Source organism: Pteropus medius, unplaced genomic scaffold (assembly GCF_902729225.1).
Source record: "Pteropus medius unplaced genomic scaffold, Ma_sr-lr_union100, whole genome shotgun sequence".
NCBI lineage: Eukaryota > Metazoa > Chordata > Mammalia > Chiroptera > Pteropodidae > Pteropus > Pteropus medius.
Window position 1 is genome coordinate 15763555 of NW_024351543.1, and position 14866 is coordinate 15778420.

At 38.0% G+C, this 14866-nt stretch overlaps 1 protein-coding gene across 5 annotated transcripts in view; it reads left to right on the top strand.

The window, feature by feature from the left end:
- The window catches only part of GADL1 (glutamate decarboxylase like 1), a 166355-nt gene extending 159078 nt beyond the window's left edge, over positions 1–7277 (top strand). For all 5 annotated transcript variants that reach the window (XM_039843478.1, XM_039843476.1, XM_039843479.1 and 2 more), the window contains one exon: positions 5512–7277. In XM_039843478.1, coding sequence (XP_039699412.1) covers positions 5512–5685 — 174 coding nt within the window. In that variant the 3' untranslated portion in view covers positions 5686–7277. The remainder of the gene's footprint in view (positions 1–5511) is intronic.
- The last annotated feature ends 7589 nt before the right edge of the window (positions 7278–14866 follow it).

The window sequence follows — 14866 nt, forward strand, 5'->3', positions numbered from 1 at the left end:
TCTCATTTCTGTAGCTTGAGGAACATAGTTTATGGTTTAGGGGAGAATTTAGTGAAATAAATCTCTCTGGATTCATTAGAAGCTCTGAATGCATTGCTGTCTAAAGTCATAGTAGTAACTTACATATTCTTTGCCTCTCATATTTGCTACAAAAGGGTCACCTTTTTAGCTGTGAGTTTGTCTTCTCAGACACCCTGAATGTTGTGCTGCCCCATGTTTATAGAGAAAATGTGACTATTTTACCCTCATAGCAAATGATGGGAAAACTTGTATAGAGGTCCTAAAGTCTAGGACATTTTGATCCATTTACTTTTATGATCTCTGGACTAGACTTTGAAGAACTGATTTAGGGGTTTCATGATGGGGTCCATGGTTTCACCGAAATGCCATCATCACGGGAGCAGTTCCAAGATTTAACAATTGGGAGATGTTTAGGTAAACTTTGGCATGGCGGTGCCAAAGTTTATATCCTACCATATAAAACCCCATTCGAGATGGGATGGCGACCATGCCAACGAGCAGAAATCAGTGTGCAAAATAACAAGATTTATGATTCAAGTAATATGTACCCACGAGGAGCGGAAGGAGTTAAGAGAGCATCAATCCTGGAAGTGTGGCCTCCAGCCCATGCAGATCCTTGAACTGGGGGACACCACCACTATTTAGAAACTTTTATGACAACTTAACAGAGAAACTTTACTGTTGAATTTAAAAATAAAACAACAAAACTGGGCTTGTATTTTTTTATGATTTTTTTTTTATTTCACTTTTATTTAGTAATTCGATTTCATTTAGTAACTCACTTTTATTGTATGTCACAAAAGTATGTATGTAATGCATTGGAAAAATAAATTTCCTCACAGATGATTTGAGGAACACTTTATATGTTGGGAAAAAAGTGTTGCTGTTAACATTAAGTAAGTAACAATTAAAAAGAAATGTCATGTTATGGACATTACAATTTTGTTTTAATAAGAGGCTATTATGGTGCCTGGTTGATTACGTGTTGTCAGATTACTACCCTTAGCCAGATTGACAGAGTTGTTTTATTTATTTTTTCTCTGGGTTTAAGCAACTTTTAAATATCGAATGCTATTTAATGCTTCAGGGCGTGACAACAAAATTCTATTTAAATGACTAAATCATTGCTGGAGCATTATTTAAAGGGGAGAAAAAGCAATCCCATAGAAACATGTCGATTAAGTTCCTGTGCAATCGAATGGAAATGTCAGGATCTTCCCTCACTTAAGATGCAGGGACCAGTGCACTGAGGCATAAGAAAAGAACTTGATTTACAATTTGAAGGAAAACCAGCAGTAAAATAATTGAGAGCTGGAAAGGAATCTCACTCCTGCCAAACTGCTTTCCTCCATGCATGCTCCATCCATATAGAGACGTTTGGTTTGTGCATATTTTCTTTCCTCTATGAGTATTTCATGCTGTCAGATTAGAACTGTTTCTCTGCTATGATCAGCAAAAGAGACTATCCAAGTTACCGAGCACTGGATTGTGCCTGGAGCCTTATAAATAAAAAATGGTTGACTTTTTTAAGTGCAAAGGTGATAAGCTGGTTGTTAATGAGAGCATTCTTGGTGCCTAAATTGCAAAAATATGGGTGTCTTTTAAATAAACTTTAATTTGAGTTCATGGGAATCAAACATGTGAAGGTACTTTGCAAATTGTAAAGAGCTGGTAAAATATTTGTTAACAACAACTACTACTACAATTATAACTTGTGACAGAGATTCCATGAATATCAACCTTGATGTTGCTTATGGCTTCTTTTCCCCAAGAAGTATAGAGAAAGGAGGCCCCTTGCCTAGAAGTAGTTCTCTCTAGAACTTAATCTTGTATTCATGGATGCATAAATAAAATGTGTGTTGTATTGTCAAACCCTCGCTTAGCTGGTTCTCTGAGTCATATAAATATTTAGTCATTTATTTATAATTTTTGTAAGTTAGTGACAAAATTTGGCCTAAAAGTTTGGTTCTTATACCATTGTTTTGTCCATGGAAGCACAGTCTTATGCCTTATACAAGAGCAAGAATTTAAAGATCAAAAATATCTTTATATTAAAATATCGAGGGCTCTTCTTTTACCTTTTCTTATGCACATTAGAAAATATTTTTGGTTTGCTTACAAGAAATGCAAACCTAACAGATTTATTTTGAAAAGTGCCTCATGTGAGCCTCTGACGTATTATGAGTTGGAATCAAAATTCTAATGCTCTCCAAACGTGAGGCATAAAATAGCACTTTGGGGGAAGAATAGAGTTATTGAAAAGTAAACAGAAATAGACAATGCAAATTGGGTTTGAGCCACCAACATACCTGTTTTGAATTTAAAATTGGCTAAAATTTAAAGTTAAATTTGGCTAAAACATACCAGAGCCAGTTATACCCTGTGTACCTAGAGGAGGGTGAAGATGAATATGAAGGGAGTTTTGATTTAAAAAAAATTTTTTTTTTACAGAATCACAATCTCTAAGCTCTAAAATTGATAGTCTGTGGTTTTCCTGGCCAGACATTTGTCCCAGGCGGACCAGGTCTTCCTAATGATCAGCACGTGCACTACCGTGTTTTTCTCTCATACCTTCAGTTTATATCAAGAGGCCGCTTGTTCTGTGAATTAAAAAAAAAAATGTGCCTTTGTCATACCATGAGCCTAAGTCATACCATGGTTCTGCATTGCTCTGTGACCAAGTAGGAGAATTTTAAGAGCAATAAATGAGCAACAAATGGTAGAAGTTTAAATTACATGTAGTTGTGCACACACATGCGTGCACACACACATACATACGTGCATACACACACGCATACACCCATTCACATCCACATTCACTCTAGAAACCCTCCTACCTAAGATGATAAAGATTGGTCAGTAAAAGCAAATAATCCTAGAAAAACATGTGATGTGTATTGAAATCAAACATTTTAACTTAAAATACATCTATGTGCCTTTATTTCCCCACCTTCTGATGTAAAGTTCCCCCCGCCCCCATCAGGTAGATTTCCAAATGCCTTCCAAAAGCAAGTGAGGCTTTTCTTGACTAGAGGTCTGATGATTAGAGGGCCTCCACCGTTCTTGCATAAACTACACTCTTCAGGGATCACCTGTCATATCCAGCTCACGTTTCTTTAAGTGCAGTGAGTGTGCAGGCCCCTGTGTACTATCTGTGTATAGCCTCAGTCTGGACTCTTAAGATTTTGTTTAAAATCTTTTGCTGTTCTCTTAGCAAACCTAACTTGGGGCTTTGTTTAGTAGTCCCCCTTTATCTAGTCTTTCCAAAGGATTCAACCTAGTTTTTATGGAAAGCATTCTCTTTTTGCACTCACCTTCCATTGGCTTACATATTATTTCACTAGATTTTATAATTCTAATAACAAATGGTACTTGTATAAAGAGCTTTGGAAGAAAACTGATGCTTGGAGCATTCAAATATAAGGGTTTCAAAGAGATATGCACAGGCATAATAGAGAGTTACCTATTAGCTTCCAACTTACAGGATCCACTGACCACGTGTCACTAAATTTTGCAGAGATTAGAGATGATGTTTACTTAACTCTGTTTTTCTAATCTCTAAAAAGCTCAGAATAAAATCTGTGACACTTTTCCAGATATTTATAGAACATGAGATGGCTCACATTTTTCCCCAGCTTGATCTCTGACTTCATCTTCTTTTTCTACATTTTTTTTTCTTTCACTGAAGCTCATATATTTTCTATCTGTCTCACACTCTGAGAACTCCTTTCCTTTGCTAGAATGGCAGTGTGATTGTGCTTAATTGGTGTTTGTTTTGCTGTTGTAGGAATAGTGTCGTCCATGTTCTGCAAGGTTTATGTACCAAAATTAGCACATAAGGAAAAATGTACTTAGTTAAAATTATCCTTGAACATCCTTTGAGAAGGTTCTAAGGCTGAGTCCAACACATCATATCTCCAGGGATCTAAAACTCCCCAACTTTTCCATAAGTTTTAGAACAGATTGAGATTATGTTGAGTGTCAAATGAAGTCATTTGGCATGTCTTCAAGGGGGTATCTGACAAAACATAGGTATATTTAAAAAATAGAGAGGTGTGGGATGGCCACGCTCAGAGAGAGGCTCCTGGGAACTGATATTGATGCCTGTCACCTAAGTAATTTTCAAGCACATTGTGCCTGGTGTTATTTATGTATGCATTTCTCCCTTCTGGATTAGCTAAATCTCATCTTTCTGAGAAGGCGAAGACAGGAACACATTATATTTCTTTTCCACATATTCAATAGAACGTGCTCAGAAATTTCTAAGGAGTTAAAATAAAATGAAAATGGAAAACCTTTGCTTGCATTTCTAAGCCAGTAAAAGTACACTCTTAATTGTTTTTAAAGTTTATAACCTAGTTCTTGGGTGGTCATACTACTGATTTGAAAATGGACTCATTTTCCCATGTGGTTCTTAAATCGGACTAATTTCTTCAAACATTAAAATTTTAGAAAAATCTGTGCATTTGGATTATCAGGGCCCATTCTCATGTTAGCTGGAAATCTTTAAAATATGGGCTTCCTAATTTTATTGGTAACTTTACACCTCTTAATAACAGACAGAGTATTTATATTCCACATATGTCCTATTAATAAACTAATAAACTGTTAGTCTTCAAAATAGAACTGCACATTATACCTGTGTTAGTGTTTTTCTTGGTAGACTATCAATGCAAGGCTGTTATTTTGTGGGTTTTTCCCCCCATTTATGACTAATTTTTTTTATTCGAGAGTTTATTCAAGAATTTATTCAAGAAAAACTAGAGTATTTTTTTAGTTGAGACAAATTTGGTAATGTAACATTTGACGCTTTTGAGACTGTGACCCCTGAGGATACCTGATCTGTTTTTAATGAAGCAGCATTATGTAATGGTTTAGGTGGCAGAGTATGGGCTTGAGTGAAACTGCCTGGTTTTAAATCTTGGCTCTCGCACTTACTGAACATGGGAACCTCATATTATTTACATAATCTCCATGCACCTCAATTTCCTCATCTACAAATGGGCATATTAATAGTATGGAAAATTCTTGGCCTAAGTTACTTTTTTTTTTTATACCGAAGGACTTTTCAACAACCTTCTGCCTTTTAATGCTCAAACTCATACTATTTCTTTTTCACTCCCCCACATTGCTGGCCCTCAGGAAGACTAAAATGAAACGCTGATTTTATAGAAAATAATTTTATGTATGTGATAGATCTGGTTCACTTTTTCAAATATTTTAATGGCTTATTTAATGGGTTATTGTGAAAGCTAACTGAATCCATGTATCTAAAGCACTTGAATCGGTTCTCACATGTCGTAAGTTCTCAGTAGATGATGATGATGATGATGATGATGATGATGATGATTATTACTGTCAACCCTGTTGTGTACATGGGAATAAAACCCACAGCAGTGGATGCCCAGTAAATATCAAATGGCTGGGTCCAATGAGTCGTGATGCCTCTGTGTGCTGGCCTTTCACCTCTCCCTGTCCTCTCCCATGCAGGTGGCCCCAGCCATTAAAGAGAGGATGATGAAGAAGGGAAGCCTCATGCTGGGCTACCAGCCCCACAGGGGGAAGGTCAACTTCTTCCGCCAGGTGGTCATCAGCCCTCAAGTGAGCCGCGAGGACATGGACTTCCTCCTGGATGAGATCGACCTACTGGGTAGAGACATGTAGCTGAGGCTTTTGGTCCCCCAGAGGCATGAGTCCTGTCCTGGGGAAAGTTACAGATCCAGGGCATCTGGGGACACATAGGGAACTGCAGCCCTTCTGGAGAGAAATAGGAAACGCGCCCCATCCAGGCCCAGCAAAACCAGAATGCTAAGCGTTAAGGACTCTGTAGCTCCTTGGGCACTACTGTTGCTATAAAAATATGTTTTCTCAAAGATTGTCCCTGGGACAGAGAATTAAAGAGAGTTTAGTAAGTACTATGTAAGGCCCGAGTTCTAAGCTTTCATTGCTCTTTAAAGAACATACAAATTAATAATTTTAAGCAGTTGGTCTCAAAGTGGTCCCTAGACCAGCAGCATCAGTATCACTTGGGAACTTTTTAAAATGCAGATTCTCAGCCCCACCCCAGACCTACTGAATCAGAAACTCTAGGTGTGGGGCCCCACCTTCTGTATTTTAAATAGCCCTCCAGGTGATTCTGAGGCAAGGTAAAATCTGAGAACCTTATAATGTTTAATGAAACCTTGTAATGACTGAATCATCACTGTGATGTTTTGCAGCAAAGGAATGAATATCTAATATGTCAGTGGTCCCTGAGCTGGTCTTTGAAAATATAGCTGTGGCATCAGTAGCACAAATGTTTAGAGGCATCAGAGAGATATCAAAGCTGTTTTTTAAAAGAGAAACTATATTAGATGTTTATTTTCTAAAGATGTATCTTTTATGCAGACTGAATGGTTATTCTCAAAAGTTAAAATGAACTATTATCTATTCTAAATTATTTAGAGATAAGAATAAAAGACAAACATTTTAGCGTGGCCCTTTCAATCAAAACAATAGTCTTAATTCACTTCTCAAAATCATTGTGTCATGAGTTGGGCATAGACATTAGAAATATGTCCCTAAATATGTACCTCTTTTAACTTGAGGGGCCTATTTCTTTGCTTGCTCTCTTCTTGTAGGAAATAACCAGAATGAAGTTCAGGGTGATACAACATTCCTTGTCTCAGGCTTTGAAATGTGTAGACGATTAAGTGGTTTATATTGGGGCAGAGAGTCTGGGAATTAGAAACCTTCCAGTGTAAACACCTCCATTTCTCTTTGGAGTGGATGATTGCAATTCTGTCTCTGATCACGGTCCTAGAGTTCTAGGAGAATCTTATTTAATTAAGAAATAAACAGAATTCAGAGTTATGGGTTCAGAGTTCAACGAGGTAAAATTATGAATCTAATTAGAGCTCTGATTTGGAAAGCAAATGATTGATGAGTGTTCAAGTATTAGACTTAGCACATTCAATAATCTTTTGATACTCTATTATTAACTTATGTCAGTTAAATTTTGAAGAGTAAAGAGCAGATACGTACTCTTTGCTTTTAGTTCATATTTTTATTTTGGGGTATATGGTTTCTTAATATCTCCATTGGTCAAAGAACATTTTAATCTTCTCTGAATCACTTCAGTTTCTGGTGATAGGTATTTGTGTGTGTGTTTTGCATTTCTCATTGCCTTTTTGTCTTAACGTTTTTCTAAAATGTTCCTGAAATTGATGTTTGCAATAATTTGAGTTTCATGAAATAAAAAGCAACATTAGCACAAATTTAGTGTTTGTTTTTTTTTTTCCTGTCATCTCCCCTTTACTGAGCTGTACCAATACATTTTTGAAGCGAATTGGGCTTGGTTGGCATTTTTGCTAAATAATTGAGAGAGCAGGTTGCAAGTTACTTTTTAGTTTTTTGATTAAGTGGAGAAAACAGAGCACAGTATGGATTTACTTCTTGTCTAGTCTTTCTTCATCTACTAGGCAAGCTGTGGGAAACGCAGTAGCCACAGATCAGCTTCAGGTGTGTCTTTTTTTTTTTTTTTTTTGAGAGATGAAAGCTCCTTGATCAATAAAAAAACAACCGCTGTCAGGTACTTTGAAAATTCCATTTTTTTCCCCTTAACATGTCAAGATATAGCACACCCAATCAGGTATTGACTGAATGGTCAAGAATTTTTCAATAAATGGTTAATTATAATTTTTTTACTCATTAAACACATTGATAGTTGTGCCTACTATGTTCTGAACAGTTATTTTGGTTTCTGGGGATATGCAGTGCATACGATAGAAAACGTCCTTGCTCTTCTGAAGCTTTCAATCTAGTTGGGACACCAACAAGTAAACGTGTAACAAGTCAGGTGGTAATAAGTATTTTGAAGAAAAAAAGAGTGAAGGGAATAGTATAAAAGTGAGAGCGAGGTGTGCTGTTGGAGAAAAGTTGGTTTGTCAGGGTCTCTCTGTAAGGTATCATTTGGATGAAGACTAAGGAAGTGAGAGAGAGAACCATGTGAGTGTCTGAGGAAAGAGTATTCCAGGTGAAGGGTATGGTAAGCCAAAAGCCTGAGGAGCTGCATTTGTGGTACTTCTGAGGATCAACATGGAGGTCAGTATGGCTTGAGCAGAGGGAAGTGTGAGTGGCAGATGATTAAGTTAAAGAAATATCTAAGAGTCAGTACCCTGGGCCCTGTAGCTGGGGACTTGGAGTTAGATGGAAACACATCGGAGAATATAAATAGGGTATTGAGTGGCTCAACTTATATTTTAGAAGGATCACTGTAATTACTGTTTGGAGGATAGGGTATATGTGGGCAAGAGTGGACTTGGGGTGACCAAATAGGAGGTAACTTTAACAGTTCAAACAAGAAATCATGATAGTTTATACTAGGGTAATAGTGAAGGAAGTGGTATAATGAGGTTTGATTCTAGAGGCGCTTAAACGTAAAGTTGTTAGGGTTGGTTAATAGAGTGGAGTGTTCAAAGAGAAACGAGAAATTAAGAGTAGTTTCATATACTTTTGGCCTGGGCAATGATAAGAAAGGAATTGCCATTTACTGAGATGAGAACTTCAGGAAGAATAGTTTTACTTGGTTTTGGTCATGGTAAATTTGAGCTGTCTGTAAGTCAGCCAACCAGATATAAATAATTACTTATGAGTCTCAACTGGTAGAAGGAACTTGGGGCCAAATATATAAATTTGAAAACCATAATAATAGAGGTTTTATTTCTAATTTTGTGATTAGATGCAATAATCTAGAGTATTTGTAGACATAAAGAAGAAGCAGGCCAAGAATTGAGCCTTGGGACAACAGCTCAAGATGGAAGGAGCAGCCAATGAGACAGAGAAAGAACCGAGAGAGTGGTTGGCAGAGGCCAAGTAAAGAACCATTTTTTAAGAAGGAGGGAGTGATCATTCATATCAAATCCTGGGGATGGGTCAAGTAAGACCTGAGATTAACTTTAGAATTAACAATGTAGAGGTCATTTATTTGTTGAAATTTTATTCGCTAAAAATAATCGTTTAGAATATAATTTTCAATATTCTAGTAGCCATCAGACTGTGTTCAATCAAAAGACTTTTAAATTCCTCTTCTGGCTTTTGATATTCAACAATGGTTCTTTATTGAAAAAAAGATTCAATAACATTAAGGGATTTAAACTTAAGGAAGTTATCACATTGCTAACTGGATCAGAGCATGAGGTTCAACAGCATATAACAGAAAACTCAAATAATTCTGGTTTCATTAGAGTGGTTTATTTTTTCTTCATTCAAAAGAAGTCTCAAGGTGGACAATCCAGAGATGATGTTTTACATCCAATTACCCTGTAAGCAGATATGGACAAGGATTTGAGAGCAAGCAGCCTATACATTTCCTGGGATTAAAATGTTCGGGGATTAAAGTGAGACAGAGAAGGGAAGGAAACCAGCATAGTGAACGTTAATGAGCAAATTTAATGCTGTGAACAACAGAGGCTGGACCCTGCCATGACCTCTGGGAAAGGGTGTAGAACATAACTCAGATTTCCCATCAGAGGGGTGAAGAGGATGGAATATTAATCCCTTGGTAAATTAATTGATTGAGGGCTGTCCCAAGGGCCATTATTAGTTCCCTGACAATCCTGACCATACTTCCATGGCCCCGGGAAGCCTTCAGGTAGAGAGTACAAGACAAACACTTGCAACTAAAGCCTTTGTTAAGATTGGTGAATGTTGAGATTTGGGAGGGGCACTGACGGTTGTAATAGATGGATGATACCTCCACCATGTTGTCAAGGACCCTGGATCCTTCTACATTTTTACTCTACCATCCTTAGAGATGGATGCAATCATCAAGTTTCACTTGTGGTTGTAATTTGGGCACTGTGGTTCCTGCCATCTCCTCCAAATTTCAGGCAGCAAGAAATAGAAAATGACTTTCCCAGTGGCCCATCCACCATGCCCTCATTTGCCACACTTCTCTGTAGGGGACACTGAGCTATGTAGTTTTTACATTTTTATTTAATGACTTTATCATCTATCTATATCTGTCATCTATCACCATCATCATCATCATTATTATTATTATTATTATTATTATTATTATTATCTATCTATCTATCTATCTATCTATCTATATCTATCTATCATCTATTTAACCACATATGTTGTTGTCTATAACCATATAAGCAGTTCTGTTAGTAGTAAAGAAAAATATGAGAATGGATACTGGCAGGCAACTTATAGGCTTTGCCGCTGTGACACATGCATTGGGTGGCACCAATTCTTAAAGCATTTTTTGTTTTCATACAGCTCAGAAATTAACCCAGGTTGATGAAGTCTGATTCTATTTAAACTGTTTGGAATCCAGTTTAGTTCAAGTCTGTCTGGTTCAAGCAGAGTTAGTTTTACCCAGATTACATTTAATGAATCCAACTGGAAATGGATTTGATACAACTTGAAATGTCTTAATCCCCTTAACTCATTTAAAGCCAATTTTGCATGGGAAAAATGAGATTAAATTTAACCTCTTCAGGATCAGTTTGATTCCTCCTAATTTAAATTGGTCAGAACTCACCTAATATAATTTGAACTGGCCTGATTATAGTTTGAAGCAATTTTGTGTTTCTTCGCTTCAATCACATTCCATTTGAGCTACCTTGATCTCATGGAAATTCATTTCAATCATTTAGAACTGGTTTGATTTGTTCTAATTTGTAGAGGATTTATTTTATACAGTTTAACTCAAGGAAAATTGAATTAAACTTGCTTAATCCAACTGGATGTATAACAAAGTCCCCCTTTCAGGAAGCTTCTGGCTTTGGAAAGTGCAGTCTAGCAGAAGCATTCCAGTAAGGGGACTCTTGACCAGCTCTTCTGAGAAAACTTGTCTAACAGCACAAGGAAACCACAGGTTAAAATGAAGTCACAAGTAGAGACAAAAGAGAGGTCTCAGTTCTCATTCTGTTGTCCACTCCCTTCTTAACTGTCATGAGACTGAACAAATGAAGCATTGGATGTCCATACCCTTAAACAGTAGCCAAAAGTAGAAAAATAATACAGGTTTCCTGTTTCTTGAACCCATTACTCCTGCAGTTATGACAATTCTCATGGTCAAATTCCACAAGTTTGAGGATCGTCTAATGCAGAAAACCAAGGATGATTTTAATGATAGCTAGCGTTCACTGACTCTGTACTACATGTCAAGTACTATATCAGCTAAGTACATTTACATGGTCTTATTTATATATCACAAAACCCCATCAGGTGGGGTTTATTATTATACTGATTTTACAATTGAACTGGAGGCTCAGATAGAAAATACAAAAATTCTTCAAGATTATCAAACTAGCGAGTGATGGATCCAAAAGTCAAATCTAAATCTACCTCACCCCAGAGCCCAAGCTCTAAACTTCTTCACTTTCCAGTTATATGGAGAGGAAAAAATTATTTTGGACTAATCCTACCAATCTGATGATGTCTGGCATCCCACAGTCACTTAGCTAACAAAAGCATCAAGAACTTGGTTGGTCTCAGAGGGCAATAGTTTTATCATACTGTCATGGCCCCTTTCTCAAACTAGAATGTAGGAATTTTCTTACCTGCTTTCTTCCATTGAGGTCGGAGGGCAGCATTATAGAGAGGCTTTGAGTTGAAGTATTAAGAAATATTAAGAAAATTTAACAGGGACTATAGAAGAGGTAAGAATAATTATTTTATGAGTATGTGGCCATTGCTTTGTTTCTCAGGCTTTTCTGAGTTGCACAGCTACATGTGCAAATGCTCGGGTATTTCAAAGACATCTCAAACATAGAGTGTCCAAAATTAACCCCTGATTTCCTACCCCCAGCCCACATCCCTCCTCAAACCTGTACCTTTATCCATGTTTCCATCTCAGTGAATGATGTCATTTTCTACCTGGTTTAGTAAACCAAAATTTATAATTTATTCTTGACACCCCTGTCTCCCTCTCTCTCCTACTATCCAATCTAGTAGTGGACATTGTTGGGTTTACCTCCAAAACATGTCCCTAATCCATTCATTTATCCCATTTCCATTGTCATGTCCAAATTCTAAGCTTTTATCACCACTCCCCTGGACTATAGCAATAGCCTCCTACCACATCCATGCAGTGATTCTGGGCTTTGTTCAATCTACTCCCCAAACTGCAACCAGATGAAAACAGAGAACTGATCACATCTCTCACTTTCTTAAAAATGTTCAATGACTTGTTTGCTGTTAGGATTGACAACTGCCAACTCCGTGAAAGACCATCAGAAAACCTGTAGGTCAAGCAAAGCAAAGTTAATTTAGCCCTACTGAGTGTGGGAAAAACACTGCCTTGAAAGAGCCTTAGTGATATCTCAGAAGGGTGAAGTTGAAGGAGGATATTTACAGGCTTCAGGTCTATGCTCAAGTGGGTGAAGGTGTATCTTTCAAGGCAAACTGATCGGGGCACAGTTCATCATATAATAGTTTTGGATTTGTAGGCACAGCAAGGTGAGAGTCTTGACTCAAGTCCTGATTAATAAGCTGTTATGCGATAAGCAAGCCGTTTCTGAAGGTGAGCACTCTTTTGCCTGATGGGAGAGATGAGTCAAGTGTTTGGCTGGATAAATTGGTTGGCAGGAATTTGCTAAAGCAAACAGTAAAGTTGTTCATTGATTTACAGTCTTGACTTTCTGAGCTAGAATCTCCTGAAACAAACAGTTAAATCATGTTGACGTAAGTGATCTCAGTCCTGATAGTTAAGCTGTACAGAGGCAAGTGATTTCAATTCTCAGGATAAAGATCAAATTCTGCAGGTGGCTGCCAAAGCCTCGCCTTCTTCCAACTCCCAAGCAGTTGAGCTTTATGTTGTGCTGCTTCCCTCCTACTGAGGGCCAGAAAAATGAGTCTTCCTTCAGATCCCACCCTCCCTTCACCCTACACCTCAAAACCTTTGGACATATCACTCCCTCTTCCTAGAACGTTATTTCCCCCTTTACCTAATTAAATTTCTGCTTCCAGTTTAGATTTCAGCTTGAGTCTCAGTTCCTTAGGGATGCCTTCTCTGCCTGTCCTCCACCTATCCAAAAGGGGATCTGCACCAATACAAGCTCTCTATAATTTTCTTAAAATATACATATCACTATTTGTAATTATATATCTCTGTACATTTTTAAAATTAAGATAGAATATCCATTGAAGCCTAAGCACATAATAATCACCCAATAAATAATTGTGAACATAAGGAAGGGTTGGCAGGTAGGTGCATTAATTTGCCCTTGGAGATCATTTGTTTCAAGGAACACTTGGATACATAAATGTAAAACAACTAACCTCTGTCTTAGAGAAAACACCTAAATAATCTTTAATCTTAAAATGCATGCTAGAAACTGTGATGTTAAATGTTCTGGTTAGTAAATGTGTCCCTGAAGAAAAAAGGAAAACTTTCTCCTTAAAAATGAATTTAGACTTGACTTGGTGCAGAAAAATTTTCTTCCTTGGGTAAGTATGATTTTGATTTCTAAATATTCCTCACAAGAGTATAAGACTAGAGCCATATGCTAACCTTAAGTCACCATGAGTCAAGAGTCACCACAAGTTAACTTTTCACTAACACTGCCTAGAATAGAGTCACATTTGAAATATTCTGCAATTCCAACTGATAGCTGGTAGCAATATAGAACACTGTGCAGAACATAGCTATGGTTCATGTGGATGGTGAGTTCTAAACAATCTTTATTCTGATATTTGAAGGCTTTGAGGTTTCTTTGGGTAGGTCACATTCTGCTGGAGACCAAGGGTGAGAAGGTTATTAAGTCATAATGGAAACACAGCTGTTCTCGCTGCAGGTTAAGCCCCTTTCTGCTGGTGGGCGGGTAAGGGTGGGAGTGAGCAACGCATGCTTGAGGATACCTCATTAAATCCTTCCCTCACTGCTCTTGGGACAGGACCCCATTGTCACATTTAAAAACCCATGCCGTATCTAGAAAGATATCTTCTATATCATATGTAACTCGCCACGTGAGTTGAGTTTTTAGTTGAATGGTTAGGTCCAGTGTTCGAGAACCCACACCCCGCATTTCCCTAAGTCTTCTCAGGCTTGAGTCTACAGAGGGGAATTTTCTCATCCTGGGACCAGGAGCCCCAACTTAGTCTTTAATGACCGTTGTCCGGAAGCCTGGGCATGACTTTTGGTATTTGTCACAGCCCGAGGCCAGAGCTGCACAACTGAACCTGCATGGCTTCCAGAAAGGTTTTCTATTCATTCCCTAGCGACTTGCTGGTCTGCTAGGCAAGAGCACACATATTCTTCCTCACTTGGTGTCCAAATTGTAAGGCTCTGCTTTGAATTCTCCACTATCCCCAAGCTCTGGCTGCTCATTATAGTTGTAGCCACATAATAAAGTCTAGGTGGGAATTTCTACATCACTTCTCTAGTGTGAACAATTGAGGATGGAGATTACATGGAGATTATGTGGCACTTGGGCCTGTTCCATCCTTCCTATGGCTAACTAAACCACTGAAAAAACATTCATATTTATGCTGTAGCACAGCATCCCTACCTGTTTTGGTCTGTGTGATAAGATCATGGAAGTGTGACCTCAATGGATGTAGATTTAAGGCGAAATTTCTACTCCTAGCCTCTGTGTACGCACGTGTGTGTGGTGGTGGTGGTGGAGGGTGTGTGATAAATTGGAGCTGGCTTATATGTTGAAGTCTCATGGTTAGAGGGCTGGAGCTGGCTTGACCTGGGTGCTAGCCAGGTGTTGGCAGCAGGTCTGGGTCGTCTAAAGCCAGAACGGGAATAGGAGATTTTAACTGGAGTGCAGTGATCCAGCAGCACCACCATGCTCTACGCCTTGGAAAAAGCATAGATCGAATACTTGGAGAGGCCAGGCCTAAA